This window comes from Giraffa tippelskirchi, chromosome 5 (genome assembly GCF_054371585.1).
Source record: "Giraffa tippelskirchi isolate mGirTip1 chromosome 5, T2T-mGirTip1v1.2.pri, whole genome shotgun sequence".
Lineage (NCBI taxonomy): Eukaryota > Metazoa > Chordata > Mammalia > Artiodactyla > Giraffidae > Giraffa > Giraffa tippelskirchi.
In genome coordinates this window covers 33,685,077-33,711,071 of record NC_137279.1, presented here as the reverse complement: position 1 = coordinate 33,711,071, position 25,995 = coordinate 33,685,077, and the positions used below count along the sequence as shown (strand labels likewise).

At 57.9% G+C, this 25,995-nt stretch overlaps 2 protein-coding genes across 16 annotated transcripts in view; one reads left to right on the top strand and one right to left on the bottom strand.

Moving 5' to 3' along the window:
- Positions 1-25,995, bottom strand: part of CAMTA1 (calmodulin binding transcription activator 1) — a 975,729-nt gene that overhangs the window by 76,650 nt on the left and 873,084 nt on the right. For all 4 annotated transcript variants that reach the window (XM_081490412.1, XM_081490413.1, XM_081490414.1 and 1 more), the window contains 4 exons: positions 23,167-23,307; positions 19,752-21,601; positions 13,270-13,396; positions 6,309-6,443 (listed from right to left, as the gene is read on the bottom strand). In XM_081490412.1, coding sequence (XP_081346538.1) covers positions 6,309-6,443; positions 13,270-13,396; positions 19,752-21,601; positions 23,167-23,307 — 2,253 coding nt within the window. The remainder of the gene's footprint in view (positions 1-6,308; positions 6,444-13,269; positions 13,397-19,751; positions 21,602-23,166; positions 23,308-25,995) is intronic.
- On the top strand, positions 3,815-9,160 carry LOC145506267 (uncharacterized). 12 transcript variants are annotated; one of them, XR_014053668.1, is made up of 7 exons: positions 3,815-3,940; positions 4,569-4,605; positions 5,883-5,999; positions 6,108-6,174; positions 7,859-8,158; positions 8,240-8,439; positions 9,013-9,160. XR_014053668.1 is itself a non-coding variant. In XM_081490462.1 (5 exons), exons 1-5 carry the CDS (start codon positions 4,467-4,469, stop codon positions 8,839-8,841), a joined length of 1,005 nt encoding a protein of 334 aa, XP_081346588.1. In that variant the 5' UTR covers positions 3,815-4,466; the 3' UTR covers positions 8,842-8,887. The 12 variants fall into 12 exon arrangements, 1 of the variants encoding a protein (XP_081346588.1); XR_014053670.1 differs by having other exon boundaries at positions 4,528-4,605; positions 8,079-8,158; XR_014053671.1 differs by having other exon boundaries at positions 4,528-4,605.

Genomic DNA, 25,995 nt, shown 5'->3' with positions numbered 1-25,995 from the left:
TCAAGGATAGCTGGTGGTCACCAGAAGCTGGAAGAGGTAAGAAGGATTCTCCCCTATAGCCTTCAGGGAGTATTGCCCTGCTGACACCTTGATTTTGAACTTCCAGCCTCTAGAATTCAAGAGACTGTGTTTGTGTTTTAAGTCCCCAAGTCTGTGGCCATTTGTTGTGGTATCAGTGAGAACCTCATGCAACAGTCAAGGATAAGTTGGTTGATGTTGGCCGTCAGGGGTCAAGCCTCCCACCTTCAGGCCTCAGGATGAGCCACCTATGCCCTGCCACCCCCTCGCCCAGGTGGCTGGGAAGCTGACTCTGTGAGAGTGGCCATGTCTGCCTGAGCTCCAGGGCTTCACCCATGGGTTTTACTCTGCTTCCTGCCCCAACAGCTAGGACAAGGATGCAGAGACTGCCTCCCTGGCCTCTGCAGATGCTGGGCTTGCCGGTTCTCTGCAGGGCACCATTCGTCACTGCTGCAGGGAGGCCCAGCCCCAAGGTGACCCATCCCTGCTACACGGAGAGCTCCACACAGATCCATTCGGTGAGGCCTGGGCCATAAACCACGGGAGATCACATCCCCTGGGGGCATCTGAGCACCAGGCCCCTTAGTTTCTGCCTAAGGAGGGCTAAGGACAGACACCCACCCCGGTCTGTAATGGTGAGGACCGCACAGAGAACAGAAGACTGATGAGGAGGAGGGAGCGAGGCCCTGGCTGGGCAGCTGCAGCTCAGACCAGAAGTCCTTCTGGCCACTCAGCTTCAAGACCCAAGTGTAAGACTGGTTTACACCAACTTCTTTCTGCCACTGCCATCTTATCTCTTAGGTCTCTGCGGTGCAAAGAAATACCCAGTGACCCGAGAGCTAACCCACGTTGGCACGCCCCAGGCCCCAGTGTAGGTGAATGCCAGAAGATTCTAGGCAGTGCTTCTTCTTACTTACAGAGCAGACCCCTGTGTTCAAGCCTCCGAAGTTTGTGCAGAGTGCTCCCAAAGGAGGAGGGCATGGACCCTCCTTGGGCACCAACTCAGCCTGTAATTCAGGCACTCTCCAAAGTCAAGATCATTCACAGATGCTCTGTCTGATCTGAAAGACTCTCCTGAATTTTGTATTCTACTCCATGAAGAAAAACCTTTGTTTTAGTAAAACAGTGGCCTTTCAAATTAGTTACAACTAGATTACTTACCCTGTGCTCCTCCCCCACCCCCCATCATCTGGTAGAAGTGATGCGTTTTCTGATAAGCTCTGTGGATGTTCTCCCTTGTTGATGGTTTGTCAGGAAATAGGCCCAGAGGAGGGTGGCTGGGAGGTGGGCTGGGGAATCTGCAGGAGGGAGGGAGCCAGGCCAGGAGGAGCCAGCAAGGTGCACACATCAGAGAGCCCTGGAGTGTCCCCATGGGGGCAGGAAGCATCCAGTAGCTTCCTGGGGCCAGTCTCACAGCTGGAATGGCCTCTCCTGTTGCCACTGGGCTGCGCCTCTGACCTCAGGGTCAGTGTGTGGTCTCCCACTCCTGGTGGGTGGAGGCTGCTATTAGAAACCAGCCGGCAGGGGAGAGGCATGGCCACAGGCCAGGGACAGCCAGCTGGGAGGTAAGGGGAGGTGGACAGAGCTGGGGACCATCCCAGCTACACATATTCTATCTAATAGCAGTGAAGGTTTGGTCACAGAAGGCCAAACAGGGAGACCAAATCCTGCTTTTTCTTCTCTCCACCTCATTACAGGGGGCAAGGCTCCCATCTTCCACACTTCTAATCCGGAGCCCGGCTGCCCCAGAGGCTGGCTTACTGGGTACTCTACTCTGGGCCTGGTGACCTGGACCACAAGTTGCCAAGGTGTCTGCCCTGCCCCCGAAGCAGGCCCCTAGGTGATGAAATGAGAGCTACTGCTCACTGCTCTGCCTCAGATGACAAGGTTCTTCCCCTACTGAAGGTCAGCAGGAGACCTGCCCAGATGGCTGGCCGGCTGAACCCAAGAAAGCTGCATCCGCGCCTCCCTTCAATCCTCTCACCCTTCAATCCTCTCACCCGGGCAGGAGGCTCAGCCACCCAGAGGCAATTGAAAATAGTCTAAGAATAAGCTGCTTAGTGGGGTTTGGAGAGGGGCCCAGCAGGTGTGGGTGGGGCCAGGGCCTTGGGGAACATCAGCTGGTTGCAGAGGAGAGAACCAGGCACCCTGAACTTCCACTCACCTCTTCCAGGGACGGGGTTACTTAAAGGTGTCCCAGGGCCCTTGGCCAGATGTGAGCCCCATCCCCTCGGTTCTAGAGCTGCAGGATCAAGCCACTTGGGTTTATGCTTTTTGCAAACACAGGCCCAGCCGAGGCCATCTAAACACAGTGCCTCCTCCCCACACTCAGCAGAACCCTGACTGTCTCCACAGGACCTGAAGTGGGCAGGAGTGACACTTCCCAGAGGCCTTCCAGAAATGGTCTCCAGGGTAAACTGGCTGCTTGATTGCCTGTAGCCTGGAAGAGGTCCCATTGCTCCCCAAATGCACGGCTGCTGCTGCTGCTGTTAAGTCGCTTCACTTGTGTCCGACTCGGTGCACGCTGGCCCGCCCCAAACCACCCTGGGGTCCTGGTGCAAGCAACCTGTAGAAATTTGTTCTGAATCTGAACCTCTGGAAGAAGAAATGGTGAAACTGGTAGCTCCCTGAGCGCCTTGGGTAAAGGAAGGGACTGTTGCACCTCCTAGGACCCTTGCTGCTCCCTCTCGGTAGGGGAGGCTCTTTCCCATTCCTCTTAGCCTGGCTGCTGCCTGCTCAAGCTGGAGGTCTCAGCGGAAGAGACACTTCCTCTGGGAAGCCTTCCTGAACACCGGGCTGGATGCAGCTCTCTTGATGTTTCCCGTGGCACTTCATTCATTCACGCAATCATCCCTAAGACAGATAGGAACTGTGGCCCGCAATCTGCCAGCCTGTGCTAGGCAAGGGGGCTAGGCACACAGGGCCTGTGCCCCCCCCCCCCCCACAGAGCTCACAGTGCGGGGCGGGGGTGGGGGGGTGGAGGCCCCTAGGTCTGGGGGAAGCGATGCAGCGCCCGCGACCCCAGGGGCTGCGCTCCCCAAAGTCGGCTTGGAGCGGGTAGATGCCGGCGGATGTGGCTCTTCCTGGTTCTCCCCCTCCCCCGTTTCCATTCGCCGTCTCCGCTTGGATGGCTGTGTCCAGCTGAGATTTGGGGAACGTGAGCCCCTGCGCAGATGACCCCCTGCGGGGACGATCGCCTCCCATCCGCTCTGGCTGTTCAGACAAAGGCGGCGCCCCAGCTGCGGCCGCTGCGCGAGCAGATTCCGTGTCCGCGTTCCCCACCCAGTCTTCAATTTGGCAAGCAAATCGATATTTTAAACACACGAAAGCAGAAATTCTCTTCCCAAACAACTCTCCCTCTCTGGGATGGGGAGGGGCACAGAGCGCCCCAAGGATCGCGAGCGGGGCAACGGACAGGGGGCGGGGGCTGGGACCAGAAACGCGCGCATCGGGAGGCGGCCGCCGGCACGGGAGCGCGCAGCCCTGGCCGCGCGTCCCCGCTCTCTCCCCGCAGCGGGCGAGGGCCGAGCGGTGCCGCAGTCCGCGGGGCGGGCGCGGGCGCAGCTTGCCCGCCGCTTCGCGCAGGGCCACTGCATTGCAGCTGCGCCGGGCGTGCAAGCGTGCGTGTGTGCATGCGTGTGTGTGCGCCTGTGTGTGTGCACGCAGCCGCGCCCCAGTTTGCCAGGCGCTGCGGTCCCCGCGCCCCCTCCCGTTCCGCCGCCGCCCTTCCCCCTCGCCGCAGCGCGCGCGCCCGCACGTCCCCGCGGCTCTAACTGCGAATTTGCCCGGTAACTGTGGGGGCGGGAGGGACTGAGCCGAGGAGCTGCGGAACCCGAGGGGAGGGGAGCCGAGAGGAAGGCTTCAGACAGCTTGGCCGCTGCGGCATCTTCTGCGACACACTTCTCCACTGCCGGGTCACAGGGTTGGCTAGAGCCCCGGGGACCCCCACCCTCTGGGCTGTCCCAGCCATCCTTTCTGCACTGAGAGGATTATGCCCCGGGCGTTGTGGCTGCCCCCCGATCCCCACCCCCCGCCTCGTTATTATTTATCAGGCTGGATAAATGCGAGTGGCTAAGTCACTTGTATTCATTGAGGAGGGCAGAGAACTAGGAGAAGGACGTTTTACTCCTCTACCCTGGCAGGGTCGGGGGTCTCATGGTTCCTGTGCTCTGGACCCCTTTCGCCTCCCACTATTGAAAGGATGCCTGGTCAAGCCTAAAGGGAAAGAGATTCACGGGGTCCTTCCAGGCCCCCATCTACTCTCTCTGGGGGTGGTCTTTCCTTTTCCCCGCCCCACCTCCTCGTCATCTCTCCTGTGTATTCTGCCGAGGGCTGGGGGATGTTTATTTCAACCGGAGATCTGGGGAGGTCAGAGCTCCAAGTCCCTGCAGAAGGGGCTGCTGGAGAGCGGTGTCCAGCTTGGGTGAGGACTCCAGGGTGTGCTTCTTATGGAGCAGTTAAGGTGGCTTCCTTGCCCCATGGTCCCTGTCATAGCATCTTCCCCTGCAGGCACCCTCCTGGATAGCTGGCTCTCTCTGTCTTTCCCCCAGGGAGGCAGGGAGCAGCTGATGTTTCCTGTGCTTCCAGGTAAGGCTGAACTTGGCTCTCTGAAGTGCTCCATCTCCCAGGCAGGTCCCACAATGACTGGTCCCAGCATCCTTCAGTCACCCTGGAGAGGTGACCTGGTCACTGAGGGAGAGCCAGGGCTCTGCAGAGTTCCCTGTTCCCTTTCCCATTTGTTCTGCAAAACTGAAACCGGATTTCCTGAATGGGAGCCCCTGGTCACCCTGCCCTTCTCCGTTACATCCTGCGGGTCATCCGGCTGGCTTCAGCCTTGGCCAGGGTGGCTGCCAAGGCCAGCCTGGTGCTCCCAGGCAGCCACTGCCAGGCGCAGATGCCTGCTGACCCAAAGCCACCTCTGGGAACAGCTCAGAGGGTTCAGTGGCTGGGGTTGCTGCCAGGCACCCTGTCCCTTCTGGGGCCAGGGCTGTGGTGAGGCTGAGGTTTACACCCTGGGTGGTTCAGGAAGGCTGCCAAGGCATGTACCCATGCCCAGAGATCCTCCAGCAGCCAGCAGCAAGGGGAGGTCTGAGAGAGGAGAAGGCAAAGGGCTGCTGTGGATGGGGGAGGGGAGCTTAAGGAACTGACCCTATAGAGGGCCCTGGGCGAGCTTAGCCGAGACCTAACACCTTGGGTTGGCATGGTCTCCAGCAAGGGATCCCACAGACGGGCACCTCTGTAGCTGCCCTGATACTAAGGGCAGGTTCAGTCATCCTTCCCATTCTGTCTCTGTCCAGAGCAGACCATCAGCTCAGCCCTCCAGCCAACTTCGGAGCTTCCCTTGGGCATGTCCAGGCATGGAAGGGCAGTCTCTGACCTTAGCGCCCTCCTCCCCAACCCCCCACCACCCCTGTGGAGCAGGGCAGCTGCTTTTAGAGAAGCAGCCTCAGCCATCACATCCAGCCTCCTCCGTTGGAGCCACTGGGGGCTCCCTGGCCCTCCACCCTCAGCCCTGATGGTGATCACCCCGGAGTCCTCTGCTTGTGTCAGATGCTCTACAGGGCAGTGTGTGCTCAGTCGTGTCAAACTCTTTTGCAGCCCCATGGACTGTAGCCTGCCAGGCTCCTCTGTCTATAGAATTTTTCAGGCAAGAATACTGGAATGAGTTGCCCTTTCCTACTCCAGGGTATCTTCCCGACCCAGGGATCGAACCTGTGTCTCCTGCATTGGCAGGCGGGTTCTTTACCACTGTGCCACCTGGGAAGCCCATACAGGGCAGAAAGCGAAGTAATAGTAGCCTAGATGCAGGAGTGATGGGTGGGGAAGAGTTTCCATAAGAAGGTTTGGCTTATGGTCTCTAAAAGGCAGAAGCACTGGACACACAGCCCCGAAGTCCAGCCTTGGAATCAGAAAGAAGCCCATCGTGGGCTGCCTTCCCCCGGCCTCACCTCTGAGAGGTTCAGGAGCCCCTCTGCTTCCAGGTACTGCCCTGGGTGGGTGGCGGTGGGGCGGTAGAGGATGCTTGGACCTGGCTGCTCCGGGGCTGTCGAGAGAGGCTCAGCAACTTGGGGGTTTGTCTGGTTGCTCAGATCCCCTGGCAGGCCCTGGGCCCAAGCTCATAGACTCACTGTGTCCCAGGGAAAGGCCAAGATTAAGGTGAGTCTCACCTTGGGCCCCAAGCAGAAGTCAGGACACCTGGGTGCTTCCTCCTTTCTCACATCTTGCACAAAGGGTTCCCGGGTGTCCCTCTGCCTTGGGGCTTGGCAAGGTGACCCGAACGCCCTTCTTACCGTCCAGTGACAGCCAGTCGTGCTGGGAGGATGGGAGTGTGGGCAGGGCCCGAGCTTTGTACTCAAACACCACCGAGTTGGAGATGATCTGGTTGTTGAAGGCAACTTGTAGGGTCACAAGACCAGTGTCATGGGCTGAAAGCAAAAGAAAGACCAGTCAGGGTGGGGCGTGGACCTTCCCCACCACCGCTTGTGTACCACCCCAGGGCCTGGAGGAGCCTCTTCCCTCTCTTCCTCATGGATTAGCCCTGCCTGGGCCTGCTCATTCCTCAAGGCCAAAATGCAGTGCTGCTTTTACTAGAAGGTTTCTCTGGGGGCTGCACTCAGCCATTGCCCCTTGATCACTCTAGTTTGTCATTGCCTGTTTGCTCCCCTGCCCTGTTGGGAGGACAGGGACTGGGAGCTCAGTATAGATTTGTTGAATGAATGACTGAGAGTGAATGGATGAATGAACGGTCCTCCACTCCACCGCATGGCTGACTGAGTCCTCCCCCTCCAGTCCATCCTGAGGGGGAGATGGTTGGGTTCATGTCCAGCATTTCCTTTGGGTTCCTTTGTGCTCATTTCTGTTTCGTCCTTTCCTGCAAGCATGTCCTGACTCACTTAGCATGGCCTACCTTGTATTTTCAGAAGTTCTGCCTCCCTGATGGAGGCAAGGGCTTCGTCTGTTCCTGTTACTCTGAGTCCAGTGGGGGCTGGGCTGGGGGCTGGCAGGAAGCTTGTGCCTCCTTCTCAATGCCTGGACATCGAACTTTGGAAAGACAGGCCCTTATGGGCCTCAGCAGCTGTTCTGACCCCAGCACAGGGCCCAATGAAAACTTCTGGTTGAGTAACACATGGGACATTCTCACTGTCTCCCGGCCTTGGGCAGAGACCTACTTCGTTTCTCAGGGAGAGGCTGCTGTTGGAGTCTTGGGGGCTAGTGGGGCTGTGCGGGCTGCTCCACCCCACCAGGCCTCGTCCCGCCACCCCCACCGGGAGACAGCAGGGTTCTGTGCTCTCTGCCCTGCTTGTCTGGAACCAGCAATCGGGGCCTCCCCAGGACAAGTTTCCAGGGAGGACGCACCCAGGGATCGTGTTACTGTTTGGGCTCTTGGTTTTCCGAAGCTTAGCCTGGAGGAAGCTGTCCAAGTCAGCTGCTCCCGGGGGGTGGGGGCAGAGGAAGGCTCTGGCTTCCCTGGGAGGACGGGTGGTGTAGGCTCACTTTCCGTGGGAAAACCAACTCATCCACTTGTGACAGCTCTCCGTCCCAGGTGGAGGTGTTACATCATTGTCCCCAGAGTGGGTCTTCAGGAAGTCATTGCCCTAGGATGACCCGCAGGCTTATTGTCCCCCTGTGCTTTCTGCCCTGGTGTGGCTCCTAAGATCCAGGTCACAAGCTGGCTCTGTGGTGGGTGGGTAGGTGGGGGGCGGTGTCCTGCAGGACCTCCTGCTGTGCCTCTCTGGGCAGGGAGCCCCAGCCAAGTTCAGGCTCCAACTACGTCCCTGGGGCAGACCTCGGAGCTCGTGTTCACTCGCCTTCCCTGGTGATTTGCCTGGTTCACCAACAGGAGGGCAGGGCGTCAGCGCGCATCCATCTGAGCCCGCCCAGCTCTGCTCATCTGAGCACACCTTGCTGGCCCTGGGGAGTTCAAGGATTCCCTGCACCAGATGTTCCAGCCGGAAGGTCCTCCCCCTCCGCTGCTCATCTTCCACCATCTCCTGGCACATGCACAGCCTGCAGTGACGCTGGAATGGTGGCAGATCCAAAGGTGCCCTGTCTGTCCCCAGAGAGATGCAACAGAGAGCACCTGTCACCGTCTCCTGGGTCTCAGCCCAGCGGTCCCACGCACACAGGCCCATCACTCAGGGTATTTCTTGGACTCTTTCCTTCCCCTGCGTTCAGTCCATTAGTGAGTCCTGGGTCCATTGACTTCTCTCCATCTCAACAGCCACCATGCCAGCCCGGGCTGCCATCACTTCTTCCTGCCCAGATGCCTGGACTCCTGCATTAGCCTCATGCCGAGGGCATCCTCAGCACACCCGAGACCTACCTGTCCCTGCTGGGATGGTGTTGGGGGGCCACACTCGGGAGCCTCCACAGGACACAGGTGGGAGTGTGTTCCCTGGGAGAGCCCTCCTCCTTAAATTAGTAAGTATTACCCCTCTGCTGCTTCCTGTGGTTTCTCTGCTTCCTTCTACCCTCCTACGATCCATTCTCCACACACCCAGAATAATCTTTAATTTAAAAGAAAAGGTTTTCTGTTTATTTGGCGGTGGCGGGTCTCAGTTGTGGCATATGGATCTGCGTTGTGTCACGGAGGATCTTTTGTTGCAGCCTGGACTCGGATTGTGGCTCACGGGCTCAGTAGTTGCGGCAGGCAGGCTTAGTTGCTCTACGGCATGTGGGATCTTAGTTTCCCGACCAGGGCTTGAACCCACGTCCCCTGCATTTCAAGGTGGATTCTTAACCATTAGACTGCCAAGAAAGTCCCCACCCAGAATCATCTTTCAAAGACATAATTTTGATCTGGCCACTCCCCACTTAAAATGAATGGCTTCCATTGCAGATAAAACCAAATCAGACTCCTTCGTATGACTCAGAAGGTGGGACATGATTTGGACCCTGCCATCTTCTCCACCCTAGTTGTCTCCCACCTTTGTATTTCTCCAACTTACCCAACCTGTTCCTGCCTCAAGGCCTTTGCACTTCCTTTGCCCACAGCCTGGAGGCTTTTCTCCTACTCTTCCCAGGACTGGGTGCATCTCATCATTCAGGTTCCAGCCTGATGTCCCAGCCTGTGGGAGGCCTTCCCTCATCAGTCTGTCCAAAGGAACCTCCCTTACTGCATTACCATATTCTAGTGTCCTGGTATCATTTTCTCCAGTTACCCTGGCTATTTCTTTGTTTCCCTGTTTGTTTTTTTGTCTCCTGAAGTAGAATGTAAATTCCAGGAGAGATGGACGCTGGTCTGTTCTGATCTCCTCTTTATGTCCAGGGTCAAGGTCACTGCCTGGATTGTTATAGTCTCACAATAGGTGTTTGTTGAATAAATTGCTTAAAAAAGACAGTGCACACGCTCATCTTTTTTTTTACTGATGGGAGGAGAGAAGATATGCAGGGGGAACATGTTTTTTTGTTTTGTTTTGTTTTTTGGCTGTGCTGGGTCTTCATTACTGTGTGGGCTTTTTCAAGTTGTGGTGAGAGGGGGCTACTCTTTGTTGTGATGAGTGGGCTTCTCATTGTGGTGACTTCTCTTATTGCAGACCGCGGCTCTAAGTGTGAGGGTTTCAGTAGTTGCAGCACTCAAGCTTCGGTAGTTGTGGCTCCTGGGCCCAAAAGCATAGGCTCAGTAGTTGTGGTGCATGGGGCTTATTTGCTCCTTGGCATGTGGAATCTTCCAGGATCAGGGATTGAACCAAGTCTCCTGCATTGGCAGGCAGATTCTTTACCACTGAGGGAAGCCCTGCTCTTCTCATTTTGAACTTCATTTTGCCTTTGGTGCCTCCAAGGACACCAGGAGAGAGTGCCAAAGAATTGATGCCTTTGAGAGGTGGTGTTGGAGAAGACTCTTGAGAGTCCCTTGGACAGCAAGGACATCAAACCAGTCAATCCTAAAGGAAATCAACCCTGAATATTCATTGGAAGGACAGATGTTGAAACTGAAGCTCCAATACTTTGGCCACCTGATGGGAAGAACTGACTCATTGGAAAAGACCCTGATGCTGGGAAAGATTGAAGGCAGGAAGAGAAGGGGATGACAGAGGATGAGATGGTTGGATGGCATCATGGACATGAGTTTGAGCAAGCTCCAGAAGTTGGTGATGGACAGGGAAGCCTGGTGTGCTGCAGTCCATGGGGTCACAAGGAGTTGGACACGACTGGGCAACTGAACTGAAGTGACTGACTCCAAGAACTCCAGCATGGGGCTGTCTGAAAGTCCCAAAACAAAGTCTCCTTGTTGTTGGCAGCGGGAGTTGGGAGGGAGGGGAGTCCTTCATCTTCTCCCGAGCCTGGGTCACCTTTCCTAAGTCTCAAGTCCTCTTTCACTGCTGCTTCACTTGGGCTCAGTGGCCTGACTTGGTTGTCTCCCTCCTGACCTTGTAACTTTCCTGGAATCTCACAGGAGGGAGTTTCCATGCCTGTGTGTTCTGCAGCCAGTGAGGGAGGGGGAGCTGACCAGAAGAACCACGTTCTTGGTCAGGGTCAAGTCCCTCCATCTGTGTTGCCTGGGCACATGCACCAGGCCGGTGGGCGGGGGTAGTTTGCACCCCCGGTGCCCCCTTCTCCCATACTAGTTCCTCAAGTGGCCTGGCTTGTGCTCACAAGCCTCTGAGGGCTTATTGTCAGCAAGGCCAGTTTGGTTCTTCTTTCAAGTGTCCTTCGTTTAAGATCAGTTCCAATTTCCCTGAGCCTTTGGGAGACCCAAGGCAGAGGTCCTCAAGCAATCAGCATCATCCCCCAAGCCAGGGTGTGGCTTGTTTGTATGACCGACTCCTTCCTGACTAAGAGTTCCTTGGGGTCAAGGTCAGGGTTAGGGGCTGGGTCTTAGCCTCCATTCCAGGTGCCTACCAGTTTCTGGCAAACTGCTTGATGAAGGAATGAATGCAAAAGCCAGGGCTGTTTTACAGAGTGACATGTTTCCATTTGGGCCTCAAAAGAGGGATGTCTAAATGGGACCCACCTCTTTGTGGTTAGTGGTAGAACAGGGCGGGTCCCCTGGCTCTCAGGCTGCCTGAGCCTCCCTGGGTCCAAGATGCAGAATGCTAGGGGAGCCTGAGCCACTGGGAGACATAGTGGCCTAGGCAGACTCTCCTGCAAGCTGCCTGATCTGGGGACCCAGAGATGCTCTGGGTCCAGAAGAACTGCCTGCTGAGACCTAAACAGCCATGGACCCCTCTCCCCAGTCCCCTACCTGCTGCTGAGGACAGAAAGAGCAAGGCCTCACTCATGAGAACCTTCATGAATTGAGCCTGTGAGCCTGAAGCTTCCTGTACCTGCCCTCCTCTCAGCCCCTCTGCCATCTGGCCGGTGGTTTTTAGAGATGCAGAAGAGGGGGCTCAAGAGGTCAACCCCTGGGCTCAAGCCACCAGATGGTAACAGGATGATCTGGGATGCGTGATGTGACTGTTCCAGCAACCCGGGGTTTGCCAGGTCCTGGCCTGGGACACCATCCAGAGGGCACACAAAGGCCGGTCTTTTTTTTTTTTTTTTCCCAGAGGGGTCAGATAACTCAGGACAGGCAAGGTCTGGGTCCTCAGCCAGGCAAGAACCAGGTACAGGAAGTGGTATCTATTTATAGGTCAGGCCAGTGCCGTTCCAGCAGCAGGTGATAAGTGGGTAGGTTAATAACACGCTGCCCCTTCCCCCTCCCTCGCCAGCAGAGGTTGGGGGCTGCATTAGTGACAAGCAGCCCCGAGTTGTGATAGGCTGGCCCAGCCTGGCTGACGTCCAGATGGCTGTGCTCCAGCCCCAGGAGGGCTGCTGGGAGCCTGGGAGCAGCAGGACCGAGTGGGAGCCAGCCAGGCCGCCGGTGGGGGCAGGGCCAGCAGGGGAGGCCGCCAGGGGCAGCAGCCCTGGCTCCCTGGGTGTTTGTGGTGGAGAGGTTGCTGTATTCAAGTGGAAGCTGAGCCAGTGAGCCCATCCCTGGAGTAGGGTATTCTGCTCTAATGGGCTTTGTGGGGAGATGGAGAGAGAAGAATGTTCCATGTCAGCTTGGGAGCCCCAAGCTGGGGGCATGGTGGGTGCAAGGCAAACATCTAGGGTGGCTTGAGTTTCAAGCTCAGGTGAACCAGGCCTCCGGCACCGACCAGTTCTACTCCTGACTTGGGGACCCCTGACCTCACTTCTCTTCCCCACCCCTAGCTCCACAGGGAGCTCTCTCTTTCTCTCCTTTTGTAGTCACCTTGGCTTCAGATGACATGGAGTGGGACTCTTCACCATCACCACCCACCTCCTCCTCTGCCTCTCTGTCCATCATCTGGGCCAGCCGGACCGGTCATCCCTGTCTAATGGGACTAATGGTATCTGGGAAGGGCAGGTCGAGGGGTCTTGCCAGCACCAGCCCAGGGAACAGAAAACATGAGCAGATTTGAGTAGATATGTACCACCTTTCTGTGACATGCCAGGCACTTTTCGAGCCCTGGGGGACACATGGTAACCAAAACAGACACAGACTTTGTCCTCCTGGAGCCCACAGGCCAGTGGGGAGGTAGTGATGACCGGAGGTCGAGGGCAAGTTGACCAGACAGGGACACCAAGCTACATGGACGATGATGAGCCCCACCAGAGCGAGAGGAAGAAGGTCAGAGCCATGGGAAGAGCACATGGGGTGGGGGGGCACTGTCCCCGAAAATGGAAGGAAACCTCGTGCCTGTACCTCCTGGCCACAGGGCAGCTGGAATCACCGATGTCTCAAAGGAGTTTGTGCGGATTATTCTCAGTTTGACGCCCCCTCCCCGGTGGCCTGCCGGGTCTTCTCCACCCTTCTCTGACCTGCTCTTTGTCCCAGGGGACTGGCCCTGTGGACCGCATGGCCTGGGCTCTCTTGTTCTTGTGACTTCTGCTTGGCTTGGGCCATGGGAGGGGTCGGGGAGAAGGCTGCTTTGTGGCCCCGACCCCAGATGTAGTGCCTGTTGGGACCCCTCCACCCACCGTGCTCTTACCAGCTCCCATCACCCTTCAGGTGGAGAGTGGTTAGAGCTTCCCGCAGTGGCCAGTCTTGGGTGTGCCCCCCTGGCTCGTGGGTTGACTAAATAGTCCTCCATCAAGTTCTCTTCAAAACCCAGCCAACCTCACCTGTGTCCCTGTCTCACTGACGTTCTCATAGCTGATCTGGGACTCACTCCTTCACAGCGCAGGAAACTGAGGTCCAGAGAAATGACACAACTTGCCCCAGGTCACCCTCCTCCCCCGGTTGACTCAGAGCCCAGTGCTCCGGGGCCCCTATGGCCTCTGCGGATAGGCAGCCTTCTCTCTTACCTGGGCAGTAGCAACGCAGCACGCCGGGCTGAATCAAGGACGCAGGCACTGAGATCTGGTCGAACAGGCAGCTGTAATTATTGCTGGCTTCTTGCCAAGGGCCTGTGATGAGAACCTTTACTCCTCCCTGGAGGGAACAGAGGCCAGCAGGGGGAGGGGGTCAGCCATAGAGGGACACAGGCCTCCATGGCTGCACCGCTCAGACGGTGGTCCACACCCCCAGCCCACGTGCTTGTGGAACATGCAGGCTTCCCATTCCCATAAGCCCTACTTTATTTGTTTTTAAACTTTTGTTTTGTGTTGGGATATAGCCGATTAACAATGTTGTGATAGTTTCAGGTACACAGCAAAGGGACTCAGCCATACATATACATGTATCCCTTCTCCCCCAAACTCCCCTCCTGTCAGGCTGCCACATGACACTGAGCAGAGTTCCCTGTGCTATATAATAAGATCTTGTTCCTTATCCATTTTAAACGATACAAATGAACTATTTACAAAACAGAAACAGACTCACAGACTTAGAGATCTAACCTATGGTTGCTAAGGGAGATGAGTGGGGGGAAGGGATAGTTAGGGAGTTTGGGATCCACATAAACCCCACATTTGAGAACCACTGCCTCAGGACTATGGCACCCCACCCCAGTACTCTTGCCTGGAAAATCTCATGGACGGAGGAGCCCCGTAGGCTGCAGTCCGTGGGGTCGCTAAGAGTCACACAACTGAGCAACTTCACTTTCACTTTCCACTTTCATGCATTGGAGAAGGAAATGGCAACCCACTCCAGTGTTCTTGCCGGGAGAATCCCAGGGACGGGGGAGCCTGGTGGGCTGCCGTCTATGGGGTCGCACAGAGTCGGACACGACTGAAGCTACTTAGCAGCAGCAGCAGCCTCAGGACTGTGGCAGGGAGAAGGGTCCCAGTTCTCCTTCCCCTGGTGTGCCAGGGGCCCCAAGATGCCCTTTGCCTTTCTCAGCTGGCATCCTGCAGGGGGATGGCAGTTCTGACCCCTGATCCCCTTCAGGAAGTGGAGCTTTCAGCTCTAGCCAGAAGGGAGCACAATTTATCAAACCTTTCCCCTCAGGATGCACCTGAGAAACTGGCCAGGGTGGGACCCGTGGAAGGTAGTGGAGGGGAGGGAGGGGGCGTTCTCTTTCATTTGCTTGTGGACAGATTGTGGGAACTCTGAGCTGTGGAAACAGGCCTGGGCGTCTCAGTGGCCCTCTGGGGAGTGGACATGGTGGTGGCAAGGATGAGGGGAGACCCAGGATGCCCAGGGTGTGGTGGGGAGAGCCAGGGAGGTAGATGAAGACGGATGGGAAAGACAGCAAAACAGAACACTGGAAGGAGCACTCCGAATGGGAGCGGCTCAGAGGTCGCTCTGGGCTGGACGGGGGCTTCCTGCTGGGGGCTGGGGATTGGGTGAGACTGTGCATGGCCTCCTGACTCTGGGCTGAGCCACGGAGGGCACCCCTCTGTGCCGCCCGCATGGCCTGCAGCCCCCTGACTCTGTGCACATGGTACACGCAGGCCCTGATGTGCTTGCAGCCTGGCTGGGCTGCAGCTGCTCTCACAGGGTAGGGGTGGGGGGGGGGAGGGGGATGGTGGAGGGTGGCTCAGATGACCTTGCTTAGCTCAAGGGGAGAGGGCCCCGGAGGCGCCAGGCGCAGGAAGGCGCAGGAAAGGAATCAGCACTCCCTGACCGCCTGCTGGAACCAGCCAGGGCAGCCATATAGCACACAGGGTGGCCTCATGTCTCGGTGCCCTGGGCAGTCCTGTTTTATTGTCCGAGCTTAGTGATTAATAGCACCCTGTCCTGCCTGATGTGGGCAACACGGTGTAGGTGCCCCACTCAGGGCTCAGACTGCGGTCACTGAGTTGGGGAGGCTTGCCCTGGGGGTGCAGAGGGTGAGGTGGCTGGCCTCTAGGGCTCCCCCAGCTCTCCTAGGGTGGGCGAACCCAGGCTCCAGCCACCTTGCCCAGCAGGGGGCCAAGAGCTGCCCAGGATGGGGTGGAGGGCACAACCTAGTGTCCGGGCAGGAGAAGTCAAGAGGCACACCTGCTGGACACCAAGGTGGTGGAGGGCGGGCAAGGAGCGCCTCACTTCTCCAGACCAGAGAGGCCAGACCCCAGCTCTCCTCCTGCTCCTAATGCCAGTGAGACACTCTCTCCTGCTCACTGACCCATTCTTGGGTGACCTGACCTTGGCACTGGCCCATCCATGCCCCCAGCCTCAACACAGCACTTGCTTTGGAGGCTCCCCACAAGATTCCTGGAAGCAGACCTGGCACAGGACTGGCCTTGGGCGTCCATAGTAAGAGGTCTAGAGGTGGGTCCCTCATGGGCCAGCACAGAAAGGAGATTCCCCCCTGGAAGGGGCTCTTCCAGACTGGAAGGGGCTCTCTGAGACTGGAAGGCGTTTTCCATGTGATCTTAGATGGGCCTTCCTTCCTCTGCCTGGAATGGCTAGGAAAATCAGCTTCCTGCTAGACAACCAAAGTTTAGAGGGCAGTAGAGAGACCTCAGGACCAAGAGCCAAAAGCAGGAGGCCTGCCCCTGCCTCCAGTAGCTGTGTGTCCTCAGGCAAGTGGCCCACCCTCTCTGGGTGGCATTTGAACTCTAGGCATGTGCTAGCCTTAACAGTCTTTGGTTCTGACATATGGCCCCAAGGAGAGGTTTGCAGTTCTGTCAGTGTGGCGGGGCTGGGGCCACATCCACAGGTCCCTGGGGCTGGGAGTGGGTGCCTGGCTGGGAGTTGTGCCACATGACTTGGGAGAACCTAACTCTGGGGTGCCTGGGAGCACCCAAGACCAGGTCAGGGTACAGTGGTCCCTGGATCCTAGGTAGTGGAAGTGCAGTGGCTTCAAGAAGCCACAGTTACTCTGTGAGAAGAAAGGAAAAATAAAAAAAAAAACAATAACCCCAATCAATAGCTGCTAGCATGAAGCCAGGGCTGCTGTGAGGAACAAAGGACTGCAGAGATTACTGGAGAACATCAGGCCCTTCTCCATGGAAACTGCCGCAGGAGGGGCTCAGCATCCATCCTCGTTCAGGAGGGGGTTTCCATGGCAACATTGGCCTGGCTGGGCTGAATCACTGTGACGCAGGCACCTGATAGCTCCAGTTGCAGACTCCTGTGCCTGGTGCAGCAGGAGCGTCAGTGGAGGAAGATGACGCAGGAGGGCTTGGGGGAGGAGAGGCAGCAACACATACTACCTGCGGTCTCTGTGTCCCTGAAGCCCTGAGATAAAGGCCTGGATTTCTGATGCACCTAGGGAGGGTCCCGGAGGCTGGGGGGAACATCAGTGTGTGTGTGTGTGTGTGTGTGTGTGTGTGTGTGTGTGTGTGTGTGTGTGTGTGTTAGGTGAACAGGTGGACACAGCAGAGGGGAAATGGGAGCAACCTGTGGGGAGGTGGAGGGACACTCCAAGAAGAGACAGCAAGATAGCCCTAGCCTTAGCATACTTGTGAAGTGGGTGCCTAGGCACTCTCAAATTTTAGAGCCGGGTGAGGTCACTGGGCCACTGACCTCATACTTACAGACAGGGAAGCATCCCCAGGCCTATGTCTTGCTGCAGAGCCCTCCACAAGCTTGGCAGAGCCTGGCTAGAATGGGGCTCCTGACACAGGTGGAAGCGGGCTTCTTCCTGGTGGAGAAGGGGTGAGGGCGAGGGGAACCCTGCTAGCTGATGGGGGAGCTGTGATGGGAGAAGGGAAAGGGGACAGGGGGCAAGATGCTGTCTCCTGCAGGAGAACCCAGGAGGGGCAGTCCCAGCTGCTGGACCGGGCAGGGGGAGGAAGTGGCCACAGACCCGCTGGGGCCTCTGCAAGAGGCCTCCCCAAGCCGCCACGTTGGGCTTCAAAGCGCCTGGCTGGGTGGCATCTACCCATTTCCCAAATCAAATTGAGTCTGAGCTGCTTTTGTTTCTGGGTAGCTGGAAGCAGCGAGAGCTTCTGCAAAAGCAGGCTGGCTACTCCCTCCTGGAGGGGCTTCCCTGGTGGCTCAGACAGTAAAGAATCTGCCTGCAATGCAGGAGACCAGGCACCCGGGCCATCATTCCTTTCCTGTTCCCGTGCCGCCCTCTCGTGGTGAGATGCTGAACTGACCTTCTCCAAGATACAGTTCAGGGATCCGCAGGCCAGTGCTTGGATACTGGAAGGAGAGGGCCAGGCTAGCCAAGGGCCCCTGACCAATGCCCACAGGTCCCAGGGCCTTGGGATGTGTAATAAGCTCACAGGCCGAGCACAGGGGTAAAAACTTTCACTTCCTTGGGCTCCAGGGAGACTCAGAGCATCCTGAGGACTGGATGCCAAAGTTGTGGACTTGGGCCTTGAGGCCACCCTGCTCAGCAAGACACTGAGGCCCGGAAGGCAGGTTTCAGAGTCACACCCAGGAGGAAGCATCCCAACTCCCAGCTCTAACCTCCCCACGCCCCAGTACGAGGGCTCCCTCTTGGCTTCTCTGAATTGCAGTCTTAAGCCCCGTTGGGGGGCCAGCTGCTGGGCTGAGCTGACCTATCTCTCCAGAGGGACAGGGTTACACTGAGCTACACCAAGGGCAAACTGAGTCAGAATCTTGCAGAGTCTTAGAGCAGGGATGGGGGGTGGTGCCCATGGATGTGGGCGGAAGAGGTAGGCGCTGCTGGAGCTGTTCCCTGAGTCCTGACAACACCCCAGTAAGGAAGACAGGAAAGCAAGCCACCTTGGCTGAAGTCACCACCTGCCAGCCAGCAGGGGACAGGATTTGAATTCGGACTGTGAGCTCCCAGCCCCGTGTTCCTCACCACATAGGGGAGCCACCTCTGGACACCTGAGCTTTGAAGCGCCTGTTGCCTGTGGACCCAGAGCTAATCTGATACCTGCTGTATCTTTGGGAAGCTCCTGTCCCAAGGTGGGGCCGCTACCTGGGCTGATGTGGCATCTGAGAGCCGGGGACATTCATGCACAGTGAGCACCCTCTGCCACGAGCACGGCCCCCGCAGGAGGACACAGAGAGGAGCCCGGGCAATGAGCTGTGAGGGCCACAGAGTAATAACCAATAACATAATAATAAACTACTGATTACTTGCTACGGGCCAAAGACTTTACCAAGCCCTTCTGGCACCTCGCCTCACCCCGAGGCAGGCGCTGTTATCACCTCCACCTGATAGGTGAGGAAACCGAGTCACAGGAAGGGAAAGTCACAGTAGAGCCAGGATTGACACCCAGAAGTGGACCCCTGAGATGTGTCCTCCATTCTGGGCATCACTGGCCCCTTCACCAGGCCCGGGGGAGCCTCAGAAGCAGAGACTGGCTCTCAGGAGAGTTTCATTTCTCAGGGAACCCCGTTAGCTCTGTCCCAGTGCAAGCATCATCCCAGGAGCCCCTACCAGGGCCTGGGTCTGTTTAGCCAGCATCCCTGCCCTGCCTGTGCTGGAAGATGTTTTTTGGGGTGTGCATCACTGCCTTTTGGTACCCCATGAGCTTCAGGGTCTTTTAGGAGCACCCTTCCTTTGGTGTCCTGGTAGCAGTCCCTGCCCTGGCAACTAGGCAACGTGTCAATGGAGCCAAGGGAGCCGTGGGCAGCCGCCTGCAGCCCGGAGAGAAAGTGCCGATCTGGGCCCCAAGGTGCTGCTCCCCAAGCACCTGGCAGGTGGCCTGGGAGGGGGCAGGGGCATGGCCTAGTGGGAAGCAGGGGGTTAGGGAAGGCTCGGGCCATTCCATCCCTTTCCTATGCCATTCTACGTCACAGGAAAAGCAAAGGTTCCTTCCTTCACCACCTGCATCAGCCTGGAAGATCTGGGTTTCCTGTGGTCTCCAGCCAAGGTGGCTTGGAGCAGTGATTCTCAACATCAGATCTCAGCCCCCCTCAGTAGGAACAGAGGACAGACCCGAGGAGGGGGCTGAGGCCACAGGCGGGAGAGCCTGGGTCATGTAACGTGCCTTCAATCTTGTTGAGGCTGGATATACCCCCAAATCTCACAGATGACTCTTCAGAAACTGTACCCTCCCTCTCAATTTGATGGGAATTTTTTTTGTTTTGTGAAACAAATCAAAAGCAGTGGATACAGACAGTCTATGATGGTGATGATGGATTTTCAAATGGTCTTCCAGCAGCCCTAGGATGCTTTTTCCAAAAAAAAAAAAAACAAAAAAGCAAAGCAAAACATGGATGGAATCTTAACACATCAGCCAGGTGACAGTGGTGACAGCAAACACTGATCCTGGCCCAGCTGGGAGGGCCACCTGGCCTCCGAGGAGACCCCTGCTCCTGTGAGAATTCAGAACACTCCTTGAGAGAGGTGGGGGTATTCTAGTGCCATGGGGACAGAGAGAGGGGACTTGGTCTGCACCGCCCAAAACTTCAAGGGGAGGGCAGCCACATGCAGACGAGCAACTCTTGCTGCATGCTGGCAGGTGGGCAGGTGGTGAGGCAGGTGGGACAGGTGAGGCAGGTGGGCAGGCAGGGCAGGTGAGGGGTGGTGACAGCAGCAGCAGCTTACCTCCGGGTAAGACCACTCCGGGGAGTAGTCGGTCACCATGAACACCCGTCCGCTCTGCTGCAGCATCCCCAGGGTGCCCGAGGCCGAGGCGGCTGAGACCACCTCAGCGACGTGCATGTAGGCCATGGTGCCAGCCCCGCTCTCGGTGCTGCTCAGCTGCAGGCCCCCCTGCTGGGGGCTACAGCAAGGGATGCACATCTCAGCCTGGGTGAAGGGGGCGCGGGCCCCGTCCTCCGACTGCGAGAGCGCTGTGCCATCCCCCGACACCAGCTGGTGCCCGTAAATGGTGCCGCCGCCCCCCTCCACGGAGATGAAGTCATTGATCAGGTCGGAGAACTGGTTGCTGAAGGAGATGTCAAAGTGGTCCAGGCTGAGCTCCATGTTGGAGGTGTTGCCAAGGCTGGGCTGGGCCACGGGGTAGAGCCCCTGCACCACATTGCCTGGGAGGAGGGGAACACCCCCGGCACTGCGGATCACCCCGGTGGGCTCTGGCTGCAGGTAGTGCTCAGAGCTACAGGCCTGCAGCTCCCCGGACTTGATCAGGCCCTCGCCCCCTTCGGCCACCTGCGAGGTATCCATGGTGACTTCCCCTTCCGTCGCCATTGCCTGGAAATTGGCCTGAAACTGCATGAGGTGGAGGGAGGATGCGGACTCGATCCGCGTCTCCACGTGGCCGCTGCAGGAGCTGGTCTGTGACGAGGCCTCCGTTTTCACCGTGGGCATCACAAAGGTGCCCCCAGAGTCACTCAAGCTGCTGTGGGCGTTCTGCTCAATGGGGAGGGGCTTGCTGGCATCCTGCAGGAAGAAGCTCGGGGAAGGGGTCTGGTGGACATGGGGGCTGTGGCCCGTCTGGCTGAAGCTGGACGTGTAGTCCTTGTTGGAGTCTATTGCACTGAAGTCCATTTGCTCCAGCGTGGTGCTGGGGCTCAGGCCACCGCCCGACGGCAGAAGGCTGGAGCCGGCGGTCAAGGTGAGAGAGCTGGATGCTGCAGCCGCCGCGGACGAGGAGTAGGCTTCTTTGGCCATCTGCTGCTCAAAGGAGGTGTCCTCAGTCTTGATCTCCTTGGTCAGGACGGTGGTGAAGCCGAAGCCCCTCTCCACGGGTGGTGAATGCCGGACGTTGGTGCTGACCATCTCAGCTTTCAGGCCTCCGCCCCCGTACGTCTGGCCCTGCTTTGGGTTATTGAGGAAACAATCGGGGTCAAAGTTCATGGTGGTTTCTGGAATCTTCCGGCCCCCGTCGAGGGTAGTGGAGAGGACAAGCTCTTCGGACACGTTGGTGGGCAGCATGGACAGGCTCTCTGAGCTGCCCGTGGTGGGGAAGGCGAACTTGTGGCCGTCGGAACTCACGGCCAAGACGAGGCCCTGAGAGGCGTCCGGCGAGAGGAGGTGGTGGTTGGGGCCGGCGGTGGGGGACATGGTGTACACGGCCTCATTGGTGACCTCGGACATGAACACCGTGGCGCTCTGGGACAAACTCCCCATCACGGACGCCACAGCCATGCTGGACACACCCGTGACCACGGGGCTGTCCACCATGTCCGGGTCGCTGTTGAGCCCGCTGCTGATGGACACGGGGGAGCTCTGGGTGGTGTCGGGGACCTCCACCTGGTTGGTAGAGGAGACCTCCGTGCTGTTCTGGTGCAGCAGCACGGGCTTGGCCACCTTGCCATTCCTCTTCTCTCGACTCGAGCCCTTGCCGTGGTGGCTGTGCTCCTGTTTGCCCTCAGACACGTCATTGTGCTGCACCTCTGCATGGCCCCCGTACCCCCCCGCCCGCGGCTCCACCTTCGGCGAGATGATGCGGTGTTTGGCACTGTTACACTTGTGGTGCACGCTGCTGCCCGCTCCTGCGGAGATTGCAAGCACAACACACACGCACACACACACGGGTACACATACACGCACACACACCAGAGAGTCAGAGCGAGGGCTGCGGTAGGCCCCGTCCCTGAGCGCTGGGGTCAGGCAGAGCCCAGCCTGGAAGTCCAGGCAGGCCCTTCTCCCCACCCTGTCCCAGAGGCTGGCATGGGACAGACCCTCAGGGTGTCGGGCCAACTTACCCCATCTGGGTTCTCACATGCCCTCTGAAATCATCTTCCCAACCTGGGCTCTTTGTCCCAAATGGTCTTTTCAAATAGTAATTGAAGCGCCCCAGTGCGTGGGTGGTTGAGAAGGAGGAGTTGGGGAGTATGTCATTCTCCAGGAAAATCCTTCCCACCCTCGGAAGCATTCACTCACTGGACTGGGCCTTGCTGGCCAGAGGGGCTCAGTCCGGGATGCTGACCAGGGCCCTCCCCGCTCCCGCTAAACTTTCCATGACTGCCCAGCAAGCCCCTCTGGGACTGAAAGCCAGAGGTTGATGGTGTGTGTGTGTGGCCGGGCGAGGGGTGGCGGGGGCCGTTACTGGGAAGGAGGTGGAAAGCGATGAACTCTCCCTGGACTAGCTCTTAGGCTCCAGGACCAAAGAGGGTTCTAGACTTCACTCCAGAGGCAGAAAGGTTTTGGGGGCCACCACCACCTGTTTAGCTAGCCTGAGCCTGTCCTTGGCTCTTTGTGGGGTGAGATCCTTCTAAGACCTGAGCAAGGACGGAGCCCTAGCTCTCAGTTGAGTGGCAGAGAAGAAAGAGCCTTGGGCTCTGAGCATTTGTGAGCAAGCTGCACTCAGAGCTCTACCCCCAGGCCTCCACTCCTGTGTAATTTTCATTCCATCTGATAAGGGTGACTCTGCTTTTGATGAAAGGGTGGGTTCTCCCCTGATCTTGTTCCAGCTTCACTAAGATTCCTAAATGCTTGAAGAGTTCTGGGAGAAGCAGCATGACCCTCTAATGGAAATAGCTAATTAAGGCGGCTAGGGAGTGAAGAACTACATTTCAAAGAACAAATACCATTATCAGAAGCACAGACACTTGGGACGGGGATGCAGGACACTGCATTCTTGGAGGAGGCAGAGGTGAAAGTGAGAGGTTTAGCTTGAGCAGTCCTACTGACTCAAGGCTGACTCCCTGGAAAAGCCTCTGTTGGCCCAGTGCCCTGGGGACCTGGGCTTCTGCCTCTGATGCCTGAGATCCTGGGGCCTGGAAGGCAGCTGGGGCGGGTGGGTGTGGATGGAGGCCCAACCTCACGTACTCCTGACTGTGCTGCTCACATTCCCAGAAGGAGGTGTTTATCTGGAGACTGTTCTCTCTTGGCCAAAGGGGGCTGCCCTGCCAGCCTCGCCAGTCCCACCAGCCCCACCAGCTTCATCAACCCCACCAGCCTCACCAGTCCCACCAGCCTAGCTAGGCAGGATGAAGGAGAGTTGCCCTGGGTGCTGTGGCCTGGCTTGTGGCTGACCTCCCCCCCCCGCCCCAGATGTCACACTCGCTGGTTGGTAGCACCCCTCGCCCACATGCCCGCCAGCGGCCCGGCTCACCCAGGCTGCCGGTGCAGAGGCAGTTGTGAGTCCGCGGCGGCGGCTTGGTCTGGTGGCTGTCGAGGATCTGCTGTACCAGCTGCTCCACTGAGAAGCCCGAGCTGCTGTTCCCATTGCTGCACGTCCACTTGATGCCGTGGACTGTGGGGAGAGAGGCGGGCGGGTGGGGGGGAGGTCAGAGGCCACCTGTGCCAGGGGGAGGTCCTGGGAGGGATGGGGGCCTGAGCCCTCCCGGAGCGCGGCCCCCTTTCTGCTGGCAGGCTGGCTCCAAGCACCACAAAGCGATGCCCATAGGAGGGGAGAAGGGAGGGAGGAGAGGGGAGGGCCAGGCTGCCCCATCACAGCCCCTCCCCTGGGGAGCTCTGTGCCCTCCACCCCTGCCCCCCACCCCATCTCCCATCCTTGCTTCCTATGGTGCCACGTGAGGAGGGATGGCCCAGAGAGTTGCTTTGGTTTTGCAAAGCTCAAGTGCATCTGGTGGTTCTTCAAGGGGTCATGGAGTGGAGGGACAGAGAGCGAGGACGGGGAAGGAGAGGCCCAGGAGGCTGAGGGCCTTCCCCAGAGTACAGGCTGTGGAGATGTGGAGGAGAGATGGTGGCTGGGGGAGCCGGCTCCCAGCAGGATGGACGGCCAACCCTGGCGGAAGGGGCACTCCAGCTTCCTGCTCTCACTAGGCTTCTCAGCCTCAAGAGGCCACAGATTGGGCTAGGGGAAAAGGGGGTGGACAGAAGGGCCCACACGGCCTGGACAGTGGGCGCCCACTGATGATGACTGGCCACCTGGATGGCCGCCCTGGAGTTTCAGCTCCTCCCTCCTCTACCCTAGACCACTGCCGTCCCTGGTGTTGGAGTGGGGGCCCGGGATGGCTGAGGGTGGGCTCCCCACCTGCCTGGCACGATGGGGCTGGAGGTCTAAAATAAACGACTTGCCTGGCTGAGTGTGTGGACTGACTGAGTGCCATGCCCACTTGCCCTGCTGTCCTTTCTCAGCTGGAGCAGACCCGGCCAAGGGGCGGCTGAGCCTGGGCTGGCACGCTGGGCACATGGCACAGCCCAGCTCTCTCTGGTGGCTCCGGGGGGCCTGGACCCAGAGACAGTGAACTCACAGCCCCAGGGTTGGGGCTGGTACTGGCAGTTGAAGGAGGGACCCAGGTCCCTCTGAAGGGGGGACAGTGGGAGCTGGAAGTCTGGGAGGAGGAGCAGGGCATTAGGGCACAGGGTCAGAGTAGGGAGAGGCCAGGGGCTTTGCCAGACAAGAACAGTTTCCTTTCTCCATTGGTTAAGCTGGTCTAACATGAACTCCAGGCAAAGAACTGTCACAACTCACAAAGCCTTCCTTTGCTTTGTGAGGGGCATAAGGAAACACATAGGGAGAGTCTACACAGCAGGTAACTCCCCTGGTGACTCAGATGGTAAAAAATCTGCCTGCAATACGGGAGACCCGGGTTTGATCCCTGGGTCAGGAAGATCCCTTGGAGTAGGAAATGGCAACCCACTATAGTATGCTTGCCTGGAGAATTCCTTGGACAGAGGAGCCTGGCGGGCTACAGTCCATGGGCTCACAAAGAGTCGGACACGGCTGAACGACTAACACAGAGCAGGTGGGAGCTGGATTGGATTCAGACCTGGATTGGAGCCCAGGCTTTGGTCTTTACTTGCAGTGTGAATTTGGGCAAGTCACTAAACTTCTCTGAGCCTCAGTTTCCCCATCTGCAAAATGGGAATACAAGACTAGCCACCTCACAGGGTGGCCTGGGGGAAACACCGATCTGCCTGACACTCTGCATGGTCCCCATCAAAAGTAGCTGTTGTCATCACCATTAATGGTGATGCAGTGGTGGCAACACACAACACAGGATGCTGGCTCTGCCCTGCGGGTTGGCTGATGCTAGGGGAACAGGCCGGGACAGCCACAGGTGGCTCAGCCTTGGAACGGGCAGGGAGAACTCCATGGTGCTGTCCATCTCACGTCTCTGCTGCTCGTCAGTGCCTTCATATAGAACTTGAGTGGTTTTTCAAAGAAACCCGTCTTGTGAGTGTTGTGATCCGCTGGGACTGCCTCGGGAGCACCGCTTTTCTTCTGTGTGCACCTGTCCCAGGTGTTTGTCCAGCATCCTTATCCTCCACTCCATTCTGATGAGCCTCTGGCTCCTCTGCCTCCTGCACCTTCGACAGCACTGGGGCCATGGCCCTGCGCCGGGCGGGTCCTGAATTGTGACGGGTCATCGAGACAGGGTACTGGCTGAGTGGCTTCTGCTCCAAGCTAGCTCAGCTGCCTGGATTTAAAGCCATGGGCGCCTGGTCAGAATCCTTTGTGATGGCGATGTTCAGGGGTCGGGGATTTACAGCGCACCTTTCCACAGGTGGACAGCATCTCCCCTTGGGATCCCCTGGGAAATTCAGCAGGGGGTTCGAGCTCCTGCTGACTCAGGCCCTCCTGCCTGGCAGCTGGAAGGCACAACCCAGGCCAGGGGTTTGCAAACCCCATCATAGTCTTGGAGTGCTTTTCTCAAATACCTCTGCCTGGAAATCCACTATGGAAAACGGATCGCAGTGGAAGGGGCCTGGCTCAGGTGGGAATTGGGGTCAGGGCCTGACACCCATGTCCAGGATCTCCCTTGGCTCAGGACCTTTTCCAGAATCCTCAATTTATAGAAGAGAAAACAGAAGCTGGGGGGCAGGGTGGGGGCCAGAAGGCAGGACTCAGGACCGCTTCCCTTGAACCGCTGTACACACAGATGGCCTTCCAGCTGTCTGTTCCCTGCCCCAGAGTGGGGGTTCCAGAGGGAGTGCCCAGGCTTGTTTCTAAAGCCCTGCAGGAGTTCCTCCC